General features: G+C 37.4%; 2 protein-coding genes across 2 annotated transcripts; both read left to right on the forward strand.

Moving 5' to 3' along the window:
- The first annotated feature begins 4,574 nt into the window (after positions 1 to 4,574).
- Positions 4,575 to 8,545, forward strand: LOC101311492. The gene is made up of 7 exons (XM_004303077.1): positions 4,575 to 4,683; positions 4,755 to 4,834; positions 4,911 to 5,072; positions 5,403 to 5,480; positions 6,096 to 6,381; positions 7,399 to 7,703; positions 8,141 to 8,545. The coding sequence occupies exons 1-7, from the start codon at positions 4,633 to 4,635 to the stop codon at positions 8,268 to 8,270; spliced, it is 1,092 nt and encodes a 363-aa protein (XP_004303125.1). The 5' UTR covers positions 4,575 to 4,632; the 3' UTR covers positions 8,271 to 8,545.
- Positions 8,546 to 9,520: 975 nt separating this feature from the next.
- On the forward strand, positions 9,521 to 10,291 carry LOC101295442. The gene is made up of 2 exons (XM_004305387.1): positions 9,521 to 10,004; positions 10,230 to 10,291. Exons 1-2 carry the CDS (start codon positions 9,521 to 9,523, stop codon positions 10,289 to 10,291), a joined length of 546 nt encoding a protein of 181 aa, XP_004305435.1.
- The last annotated feature ends 1,590 nt before the right edge of the window (positions 10,292 to 11,881 follow it).

Genomic DNA, 11,881 nt, shown 5'->3' on the forward strand with positions numbered 1-11,881 from the left:
CACATAATGAGATATTGTCCGTTTTTGACCCCGTCCTCACGGTTTTGTTCTTGGTTTCAAACCCAAAAAGCGTCTCACTAGAGAAAGATGTGTTTGCACATATAACACACACATCATCTCTCTCCCCCGGGCGATGTGTGATCTCTCAATCCATTCTCCTTAAGGGTCCAACATCCTCGTCGATACATTACCAACCGGGAAATGGCTATGATTGACACGACCCACCCCGAATTTCACCCTGAAACCCTGAGTAAGTGCGGGGACTACCTCCAAGAAAGATATTACCGAAAATTCAGTATAACCTCCCTTGAAAATGGACAACCCTTCCTAAAGAAAACCTGCAAACACTCCCAATATTTTCAATCCAACCTTAACTCCTGGAGCCTACGTGCTCCCCAAATACAAACACCACCAAGAATAATAAAACATCTTCCAAAACAAACACATAAATATCCAAAAGATAATATACAACCTCCGTTAAATATTCTAAAATGTCAATAAGCCTTCGCCGACAACCGAAATAATATTATACATTATCCCCAAGGGAAAATCAGAGCTACTAAACACTAGAGGAAGTAAGAAAATACAGGTAGGTTAAATAGGTAACCTACGGATGAAAAGTGGAGGAAATGCGGGTGACTATGCCTCGCCTCCTACTAGAACCAACTCGTACTCTGCAGACTGAGCATTTTAAAACGAAGGGTCCAGGGGAAAACATTTAATAACGTTAGAGTGAGTGGACAAAAATAAATTAATAAAAATATTTATGCATTCCCATTTTAATTTCCAAAGAAAAATACTACATGCGGCAGCTCAAAAGCGCTCAACTCGTAAACTGGCAATTTCATGACTAGCTCCGGATAGTCACCAACTCAAATAAAATGGAGTCTCTCAGGCTAAACTATATATAAACATATAGGCGTATATATTTACACTTGTCAGACTCCTTATATGAATCTTATGAACAAATTAGAAAAATAGAAATTCATATAAGGCTACGACCCTTGCGTCTAACGCTCACGTCGCGCTATAATGGAATTTTTCCTCATTATGACCGAAGAGGACGATGTATTTATATACGTGTGGACTCCCTATATGAAAACCTAAATAAACCAGAAAGGAAAGTAGTTTTTATCTAAGGCTATGACGCTTGTGTCTAACACTCACGTCACGCCATAATGGCATTTTACCTTATTATGACGGACCAAGCACGTATGGCTAGCTAGCATTTATATACATACTATACTCATAATCTCCATAAACATACCGAAAATCTCATTTTCGGGATCTCTCCAAAGGAGGAAAATTGCCAAATATCCAAGAAAGAAATAAATCTCAGGAAAAGAAATAAATGATCAACAGACAATTCATCGCATGTTTTTCAATTAAAACAAAGGTCCACTCACAAATTAGGCCTAAGCCTGATGACGCTCCGAGGCTTCTTCTGCTCGGGCCTCCTCTCGTCCTGAACCAAATATACAATTAATTTCCCAGCTAAAAATCTAATATTTAAACAAAATGGCCAAAATTAAACGTGAGCCTCCCACACATTCATCATTGCCCAACTTCGCCATTCTTAACTCAAAATGGCTCAAACTTCACCGAGCATACCGGCAGCCCTAATTACAACTTCCCCCAAAAAATGACTTAAATCCTACGGCCGGATTCTACATTATTCAACCGCCAAAAATACCAAACTTTGAAAATTCAAAAACCTATCCAATACTCATCCAAAAATTCCATAATTCACATCAATAAACTCCCTTTAATATTCCACATTTAAAACTATACAAAACTCCCAAACAGCGGCGGCCGGAGGCCGATTTCGGCGACCTCCAATGCCTATGAAATTTTGACAGAATAATCCTCTCATCATGCTCTACAACTTTCCTAACTAGCACAAACCCAAAATCCAAGCCTAGCTACGCCAATCAAACAGAAACATCAAAAACGCCCTAGAACTTCCACCTCAAATTTCTCCTTACCTGAAGCGAACCGGAGTGAGTCCTTTTAGGGGAAGGAGCTGGGTTGGAGACCTACAAAACCGTACCATGCTTGCCCGGATTGGTGGCCGGAGGAGGGAGTTCCGACGATGGAACCACCACGGCAGTCGGGCCTTTCGGGGGAGAGAACTCCTTCACGGCGAAGCTAGGGCGGCTCTCACCGGCCTAGAATGGAACCTGGGTTGGAGGCCGACCGAACGGGACCGGAGCGGCGGCCTACGGTGGCTGGACGGCGGCAAGCTGAGCGGAGGAAACCGGCGGGTCGGGCTGCTTGGGAGGGAGGGAGGGAGAGAAGAGAGAAAGAGAGTGGGCTTTCCACTCTAATTTTTGACCCGGTCCTAACTTAATACCCACTCCACAACAAACCCAACTCCAAAAATAAAACACCCCGAAAAATAATACCCTATAAAAAATTACCTTTTACTAGCTAAAATTTACCATTTTTACCGTCGTCATATTTTTCTCTTACGAATAATCTTCCGAACATAACTGTCCCCAAAACCCCTCTAGGGACCAATTAAACTAAAACCGCAATGACGGAGCCCGTAAAATTCTCGTTATAACCAAGCTAGTAAATAAGGTAAAATTTTAACGGTCGGGATGTGACAATGATACCATTTATAACAGCCACATAACAAAGTATTGTCTGTTTTGAGCCCCGCCCACACAGTTTTGTTTTTCAACCCAAAACACTTCTCACCAGAGGAAGATGTGTTTGCACTATAAAACACATTACCTTCCTCTCTCGGGCGATGTAGGATCTCACACTCTTAGAGCTTCTCCTCTTTTTTTTTCTTTTTTTTGTCTTTTATTTCCTTTATTAATTTGATATATGGGTTGCACAATTACAAAATACCATGGGTTCCTGTTTCTTGTTCGTGCTGAAAGATGAGAGAAAGAAGATGAAAGAGAAAATAAGGGAGAGAATAACAAGTGCGCAATTAAAAGTGTCAAGACAAAAATATATTATAGGACAAAATACTGGTCACTCCTCTTATTTTTGAGATTTCAACAATTTAGTTCTCCTTTTCTCAATTTCAACAACTCACTCCCATTACTTTTCAATGTCAAACAATTAGGTCTAACCGTCTACTTTCCATCCAATTTTACCGTTAAATTGTTGAGCTGCCATTTCTCTAATGCCAAGTCAGCTGAATGAAGGGTAAAATCACTATAACACCCTTTGGTTTATTTTCCCGTTTCTCTAGCAAAAGAAGGATGGAAATCCCTCCAAAACAAAAATTGGATGATGCAATTTTTGTTTTCGGTAAATTAGCACTTTATTGATTGGCTTGCTAATTTTGAAGAATATGCAACGTATTTTTGGGGACAATAACAGTATTATGAATGACCTATTTATATGAATGTAGGTGAAATTTGTTTTTTATTCAGTTTCCTTTAGTTATGCTTTTGTTCTTTTTTTTTGTTCTTTTTTTTTTCTAACACAACTTATGCTTTATTTCTTGAAGCTTGAATTTTAATGACTATCTCGCACAATAATTTTGGAGGGAAATAGTTTCAATTTTGGAGGGATTTCCATCTTTCTTTTGCTGGAGAGGCCAAAAGGTGTTATAGTGATTTTACCCTTCATTCAGCTGACTTTATATGAGAGAAAATGACAGCTCAACAACTTAACGGTGAAACTGGATGAAAAGTAAACGGTTGGACCTAATTGTGTGACATTGAAAAGTAATAGGAGTGACCTGTCGAAATTGAGAAAAGGAGGACTAAACTGTCGAAACCATAAATATAAGAGGAGTGACCAATATTTTGTTCTACATTAAAAAATTATTTATTTTATGCTACCTTATAACACATGTGACAGTGTGGTGTTAGACTCACTCTCACCCTCACTGTGTAGCTAGCATTCCCCATAGCTAAATCTTACAACTCTAGCAAAATTTAATTAAAAATTGACTTATACTGTTGGAGACTTCTTGGAAATAAAAAAAAATCACCCGACTATAAATTGACGTAAATTATCCTCATTCTAGGGTAACCAAGTCGTTCTACTCTTTGCGGGCAAAAAAACCCGGTAGCCCGTAATCGTTATGTGACCGTAAGTGGGTTCAAACATGATTGAGAGAGTGAGATTGAGGGGCTTCAATCGATGATGAAGAGATTTTAGGTTGTGAGACTGAGAGGCTTTTGTTTTTCAGTTGGAGAATGTGAGATTGAGAGGTCCTTGGTCGTTTTAGGGTTTGAGTTGTGACTATGATTTTTTAGGAGTTTTTGGATCGGGATGCGTCCGTACAATCGTCCATATAATCGTTATGTATTTGATCGATACCTAACCCGACTCGTTTGTACGTTACTTCTCGGTATCAATATTCGTTTGAGATTCAGAACTCATCCTAACCCGATCGGTTTCGAGACAGGATGGTCCGGATCGGTATCGGTTTTTCGGTTTCGGATTCCATGTCTATATATATATATATATATATATATATATATATATAGTCAAATGATAACCACCTTCCAATTTAATAAAAAAAAGAATTCAAATAACTTTCGCCACAAATACTTTAAAATTAAAAAAAAAAATTACGGGCGCATAGAAAATCTGAAAAGCATAGAGATACACTGTTCCAAAATTGTGCAGAACAGTTTTTGTTTGTGGAAGTGAAGAATGAAGAGCGAGTTAAGAGAGAGCCCAAACAATGGGTCGTCATCTTCCGAGGTACCCACTTTTCAATTGTCTATTGTCTATACTCAGTCCTCCTCCTATCCCAACTCATTCAGTTTCAACAGCTTCAATCTGTTAGCAACAACGACATGGGTTCCAGAGGCCTCGACCCAGTTACCTGGGAACAAATTGAGACTTCCGAGAGGTGAAATTGTGCTTAGTTTCGTTACTTGCTCTATACAAAACTCTTTTACTCTTTCTTGACTTGTTTATATTTTCAGCTACCTTGTGTGCTCCATGTACGAGGAGGCAGCCTCATTAGCTTCGTCTATTCTGAAACGTCTTTCGGAACATGGTCAAGACTTTGATGAACATTTGGATTTGTATGACATGTTGGAATCCGCTGGTATGGTGCTTGTGCAATCTTCGAAACAACTCGGAAGGTATATAACATTTGTAATTTAACGTTTTTCTAGTCGTATGTGCTACATCTTTTCATATTTTTTCGCATTGGTCTCCAAATAAATCATAAGTAATTGGGGCTTACTCCGCTTGAGTTTCTTTGGCAAACCCACGAGGTTTAATGATACTGAAGGCTTCATTTAGTTCACATTTGATTGGATTCTTCCTTTTTTTCGTAGTTGATGTTGACTTTATGTTTTATTTTTTTCATATATTTGTTCTCCTTATACACTTCACTGATTGTTTTATCTGTATCAACTCGTCCTGGTAATCCGTTTCGATCATTGATGTGACATAATGTGGGTTTGCAGGACACCGGAGATTCTGAATGAGCTCAAACTATTATTTGCCTCCATTCCTGCTATCCCTGTTCAAGTTCTTCTTACTGGGTACCCTTTTTATCTCTTGCTCCAGTTACTCTCTTTTTTTCTCATTCAGAGTCTTTCTTTGATAAGTGTTTCATATGTCCTTAGGATATTGCTTAATTTTAAACAACCAACAGTTCATATCAATTGTACAAGGTTTAAGGATTAGATAACCGTTGATGGACTTAAAATGACAGATTTAGGGGAGGTTTATTACAGCTGATTAGTTCTATCCATATGCGTTGTTGGCCCTTAAACCCCTCGCATGACATACTACTCTTTATTTGATTTTTTCAGAACAGGGAACTCTTGGAAAAAATGAATCTGGAAAATTTCTGTGCTTTACTATTGATTGAGATTTTGCATTGTCTAGGATACATACATCTAACTGTCCTGCTTTTGGAGTATAGAAAAGAAGTCGTAGTAGATATATACTTACTGTATTGGAAGGTGGAGAAAGTTAAAAGACTGAAGAAATCGTCTTAGTAGTGGAGCACCAAATTTATATATTTATAAATTTATTTTACCAAATACAGTCGGGGAAGTACAACCCTTGTTCATATGATACTTTATGTTATTTGCACACAGCATCTGTAGAAAAGCTTCAATTTTATTTTTCTATCTCATTTTGTTTGTCAGGGTATGCTTTTATATTTCAGAAGGGCATTATCTTGGTATTCGGGAATTGCTGGAAGTGTTCCTTAGTGGATGGAATCTTGTAGGTGGAAAATATTATGTTCTTGTTGGTAAAGAAGACAGTGCAGATTATACACAAAGTTATAATGGCAATTTTGTTTTGGGAGTTGATAAGTATCTAGAAGTAGTTGAGGTGTATACTGTGAATCTGCTGGGAACCATATTGAATGATGTCGATCTTGCAACCTCTTGGGTAAGGAATGCTAAAATACCGGAGGACAGAAGACAGGTAAACATATAAATGAATCTATTGTTTGAGTCAGCACCTTGAGAATTGGTTTTGGTGGTCATATTAGATATACATTACGTTTAGTTAAATGTAAACAAACTTTTCCTTTCTTTTTGAGATTGGATGGAAAATTAGTTTCACCTTGGGTTCAAATACTTTATCACTGTGTAGTGAAATTTCCTATATAATGCCACTCCACTTGGCAATCTTTCTAATCTATATGTGCACTCGCTGAATTACTCTATCAGTTTGAAGTGCCTGGTAGATCTCAGCAAGTGTAGATGGGAATGATTTTCAGACAAAAAAAGGATCCTTTGTTTCTGCCTGCTGAAATGGTTTTAAGAAAAAACAATTGAGATATTTTCTGATTGAGCTTCAATCGTGGTTTTCATGATGAGGTTAAGCTTTTGCTTTGTATATATGTTGTGCTTGCTGTTATTTAGGAAATTTTTAGTATACTGAAAGCTTAATTCCTTTAAAGTTTAAAATGAGACTGCTTTTTGTAACACTTACGAATTCTGCTCAGAGATTCGATTATTGGAATTTCAATCTGTCATCTATTTGAATTTTCACGTAACTTCAATTCTGCTCAGAGACTCGATTGTTTGAATTTCAATCTGTCATCTATTTGAACTTTCACGTAACTTCTCTGATGGTTACATGGTGGAAGTTCCAGTAATCTTTTCTTGTTTTGGAACTTTTTTTTTTATTATGCAAAGGACCATATAGTTGTTGATTAATAGAACTTAAAACTATATATTCTTTATATATGGGAATATCTTACTACCTCTTGCTTTTTTTTTTGGTCTGATTACTATTGCATGGTGAGTCACACTACAGGTCTGGCTCACTCACTTACCCAAGAAGTTGTGAGATAAGTTGGGTGATATTTTTTTCTTGCATTGTTAACATAATGCTGAGTTGAGTAAATTCAACTTAGAATGGTTTGTTACATTGATCAAATTGATAGATTGAAACAGTTGAAACCATTTTAATTCTATGTACGTCTTTTTCTAGGTACTTTTAAGAAGATTACACTCGCTGCATTCAATTAAAGCCACCAATGCATCACAACAGAACTACGAAGATTTGTCACCTGAGGGACGCTCAAAAGCGAAATACCCTCTAAACAGAGATCCTGCTAAAAAACAAGCAGTATTAAACTTGTCTAAAAGATTAGAACCATGCCTCTGGTGGTTCCGTACCATTACCCTGAAGTTTGGGAATACTCGAATGGTATTATCTAATGGAAAGATTGCCCTGGGCTTCTTGATTTTGCTCGTATCTTATGTTTTGCAGAGAAAACGAGCTACCTTGAAGAGGTTAGAGATATCTCTTTTCCGTCTGCATTTAATACTGATGGGCATATATTGATTCTGTTTTCCTCATAATTCTTGTCAAAGTTTAATCTGAATAAACTTGCTTATTTTGGAAAAATGGATCTGTTCTTAGATTGTAGTGGAAACAAGACAATATTCACCAGACGGAACTCTTTTCTTTCTCCCTCTTTATGTTGTTAGTAATTTTCCATGGCTTTCAGTAGATCCTCTCTCTTTACCAAAATTTTTCCATCTAATTTTCAGAGTTTTTGAGAAATTTAAAAGTCATAGCAATGCATCCAATATGTGAAAATCAATTGTTTACTGAGAACATGTTGCTTCTCTATTTTCGGTTATTCAGTTTTCCTAATGTTTCATTTTTAGTAATGGGTACATTGCGTTATATCCACAACATCTTTCATAGATGCATTGGTTTGCAGGATTGTTCAGAAACAAGCTATGTCAATGAAAAATGCCCTAGTAGACTTGTGGCAGCTTGCATTTTCATACCAAGTGAATCCTTTAGCTGCTGTTCAACCACTGGCTGCTGCAGCAAGGTCAGGCCAGTGATATACTATGCCAGGGATACTCATAGTGCAGTGTCTAAGAAATCCTCCTGCTTGTGCTCTTTTACCTGGTTTATAGTTTCAGATGTTCCATTGAATACCTTACCTCAGCTCAAACGTCCCTTTTGTATGCCTTTTTTGTTGTTGGTTTTCTCACATGGTATGGGCTTATCCGATACCATAGATGAGAAGGGATTCGCCAAAGCCATGTACTGAATACAGATGATTGAATAAATGAAATCCTTATTAATACTAGAAACACACCACTTGAAAATGGGTGAGATGAAATTGTTCGTTAGCAGCTCTTGCCTGTATTGGTCATTCTACTTGTAACACTTTCAGATGATTGAATCATTTTGGATTAAAAAACAAAACAGAAAAGGTGTTCTGGTAAGTTTTAACTTTTAACTGTGTCTCATCTTTATTAGGCAATGATCTTTCGCCAAGAGCCTTCAGATATGGGGCATCAACTCCATCTTGGACGCCTTCTTTAGGTCTCTTCTCTGGCTTCTTCTTCTTCCCTTCTTCAACGTAGCAGTACATAATTGCTCATGGCTGTGACTCTGTGAGTAGCCTGGTAGAGGGAGAGGGTGTTTTGAAGAGAAAAATACTTGTGCACAAGTAGACTGTAAATAATACAAGTGATTTTTAGGTGATGATCACAATTCTATGCTTATGCTTAATTGTTCCCTAATTATTTTATTCTTTTGATGGTACTCTTTTTCTTCCCATGAACTACCTAAATCCTATTCAACTTACACACGTCTTATTGTTTTATATATAACACAGACCCTGCCATCTTTACGTGCTTCTTTTTAGACACATTTGAACCTTAATCTATACTACTAGATTATTGTTCTTAATCCTCTTATTATTTATATCCAACATTGCCTTTTCATTCGCATCAGAAAAAGGGTCAAGGTCTCTGTAAGCTTCTTGTTCTGATATGTTTGTTTACATATATGTTACTTCAATCACTTCTTTCTTCGAGTTGTGTTTCTTTCAAAATGATATAAAGAACTGCTAGTATTAGTTGTGCTTGCTGTAATTGATAGAACTTGATATACCATCTATATATATAGGATGCAGAGAAAGTGTCATGTCACACCAGGAACAATTCCAGCATGTGCAGCATGCAAGCATCAAAGGAAAAAGTGCAGCGAAGGTTGCACTCTGGCACCTTATTTTCCGGTGGAAAGGAATCGAGAATTCCAAGCCGTGCACAAAGTTTTTGGGGTTAGCAATGTAACAAAGATGGTGAAGAATGCGAATGAAGCAAACCGGAGAAAGGTTGTCGATTCACTAGTGTGGGAGGCTCTTTGCAGGCAAAAAGACCCGGTGCTTGGTCCTTATGGAGAGTACAGGATGATTTTTGATGAGCTGAAGACTTACAAAAGTCATGAGAACCAAACGGTTCCTTTGCAAGTTCAAAAGGGCATGTGTTACAAATCTCTAACGGATTTGGTTGCTTGGAACTATGAAACTAATGGGATTAGCAATGGAATGAATGGAGGAAATGGAATCGCTACTACTGACAGTTTGGATTATGATCTTCAGGTTAACGAAAACATGAGAATCGATTCAGTCCCGCCATATGGTTATCCTTTAAGTTGTGAGCAAGAAATTGCATCAGAGAAGATAAAGCAAGTAAAAATGGCTGCTGATTCCATTGTTGTACCAGTAGTACACCAGCAGGGGCATTCTATTAACAACATTAATCAGCAGTACTATATTTCAGGTAATTAAGTTCCAATTCTGATTCATAATATCGTCTGAGTTTCATATTGTTTGAGATCTAGAAAATTCAATACTTCAGTTTGATCATTCACCATTGTGTCAGTCAATTCGAGTCATTCGACAGTTAGATAGTAGGATCATGTTGTTTTTCTGTTAATGTATCTATAAATACTGTATGTTTGATAATTAAGTTGATAAAGTTTCTTCTGTTTTTGTTTCATTTTAGGTCAACTTAATCAAATCATTGGGAAGCCATTAGAAAGGACTATATGGGAAGGAGGATCATAATACATTTTATGACTGATTAAACTACATTCAGGAGACAATTTACTCTAATTAAGCTAATGTCAATGTATATGTCATTCCTGCTGTAATTTCCATAATTTGTTACTTGTATTTGCTACTCGTAATTATTTGTACTTAAATAGCTAATTAAATGTTGATGTATGTGACGACGACGACGATGTCATAAACTTGTAATGGCTTATAGTGTCCATGCAGAGATTAAACACTTGCTCTTTCGATCATAGATTCCGGCCATTCTCTCTCTTGTTCCTGGCCAAATTTCCCTTCTCTTAAGTTAAATGTGGATGCTGCAATTGATGAGTTGTATGGAATACGTGGTTTGGGAGATGTGTTACAAAATGAAAGGGGAGACCTCATGATATCAACTTCAAAAAGATTCAGGGGCAGATTTAGTGTCAAGGCAGCGGAGATTTATGTTGCGGCCTTAGGAATGCAGGTGTTATTTCGATCTGGATTCCAAACTTGCCACATTATTTTAGTATCAAATGCTCTCTTTGTCATTCATGCTCTTGATAAGGATGTGGAAGATGGAAGTAAATCACCTGTGCCTAAAAACCCAATACCAAATCTGTGCCACTTACCAAATTCTGACATCTGTCTTTAATTTAAACAGAACTTAACCCTGTTAACCACGTTGTTATTTTCTACTAAAAAACAAATAAAAAAACTTAATTAAGGATTTCAAGAATTTCGACTCTACCTCTTCCACTCTCCTCTTCCATGTTTATTCCAACTCTTCTTCGTTCTTCTTTCTCTGCTTCTCTCTGAAAAAACAAAACCCAGTGTTGTTCTCCTCCTATCCAACGACATAGTTGCCGTGGTTTTTAATCTTTATTCTTGTTCATAAACCCGTCCTAGTTTCGAATTTATGTTCGTCATCTCTTTTGGCCTCACGAAGGAGAGATATGATTCCGATGAGAGGAACTGAAAAGGTATTACGACGGAGAGGATTAGCACTACAAAGATGTGGAGGGTCTAGGTGAATACAGTGAGCTACTGGGCATTTTCATAATAGCCTTATAGCCATCGGGTCTTCTACACATTGGTTTTATCAACAATCCATCAAATTCTATAGTGATGGCCTATGAAGCATGACTTGGAAGCTTTGAGGAGGATGGGTTCAGTGGCGGTGGGTGCTGGGATTATGATTGGAAATAAGGTGCGATGGTGATTTTGATGAGAATACATACTTGGTTGGAATTGGTCTTTGGATTCGACTTGAAATTGGGAATGGGTGCTGGGCAGAAGAAGAGTTCTGGGCTGCTTGGGTTTTGCCCTTCTTCAGAAGGCTTTTTATTTTAAATTGAAGATATATAAAAACTAAAATAGATAATTTACAACCTGAACACTGTTAACCTCTGTTAAGTTTATGGACAGGTGTCAACTTCTTAGTCGTGGCACAGGGTTGGCACTGGTTAAATGGGAACAGATGATTCCGTGGAAGATTGGTCTGTGGAAGGAAATGCTCATTCAAAAAGTCAAGTCCATGTTTAATTATTTTCCATCAGTTTCATGTAATTATTGTCCAATGAAATATAATCAGGTAGTGTATAAGCCTGCTAGATACGCGTT

Source organism: Fragaria vesca, linkage group LG6 (genome assembly GCF_000184155.1).
Source record: "Fragaria vesca subsp. vesca linkage group LG6, FraVesHawaii_1.0, whole genome shotgun sequence".
Classification (NCBI taxonomy): Eukaryota; Viridiplantae; Streptophyta; class Magnoliopsida; order Rosales; family Rosaceae; genus Fragaria; species Fragaria vesca.

Excerpts from the sequence above, each read along its gene's own strand:
- LOC101295442 (XM_004305387.1), top strand. The coding sequence starts at position 9,521 with ATGGTGAAGAATGCGAATGAAGCAAACCGGAGAAAGGTTGTCGATTCA. Across the intron at positions 10,005-10,229 it reads TCAGCAGTACTATATTTCAG|GTCAACTTAATCAAATCATT; the intron begins GTAATTAAGTTC and ends GTTTCATTTTAG.
- LOC101311492 (XM_004303077.1), top strand. The coding sequence starts at position 4,633 with ATGAAGAGCGAGTTAAGAGAGAGCCCAAACAATGGGTCGTCATCTTCC. Across the intron at positions 4,684-4,754 it reads ATGGGTCGTCATCTTCCGAG|CTTCAATCTGTTAGCAACAA; the intron begins GTACCCACTTTT and ends CAGTTTCAACAG. Across the intron at positions 5,481-6,095 it reads GTTCAAGTTCTTCTTACTGG|GGTATGCTTTTATATTTCAG; the intron begins GTACCCTTTTTA and ends TTTGTTTGTCAG.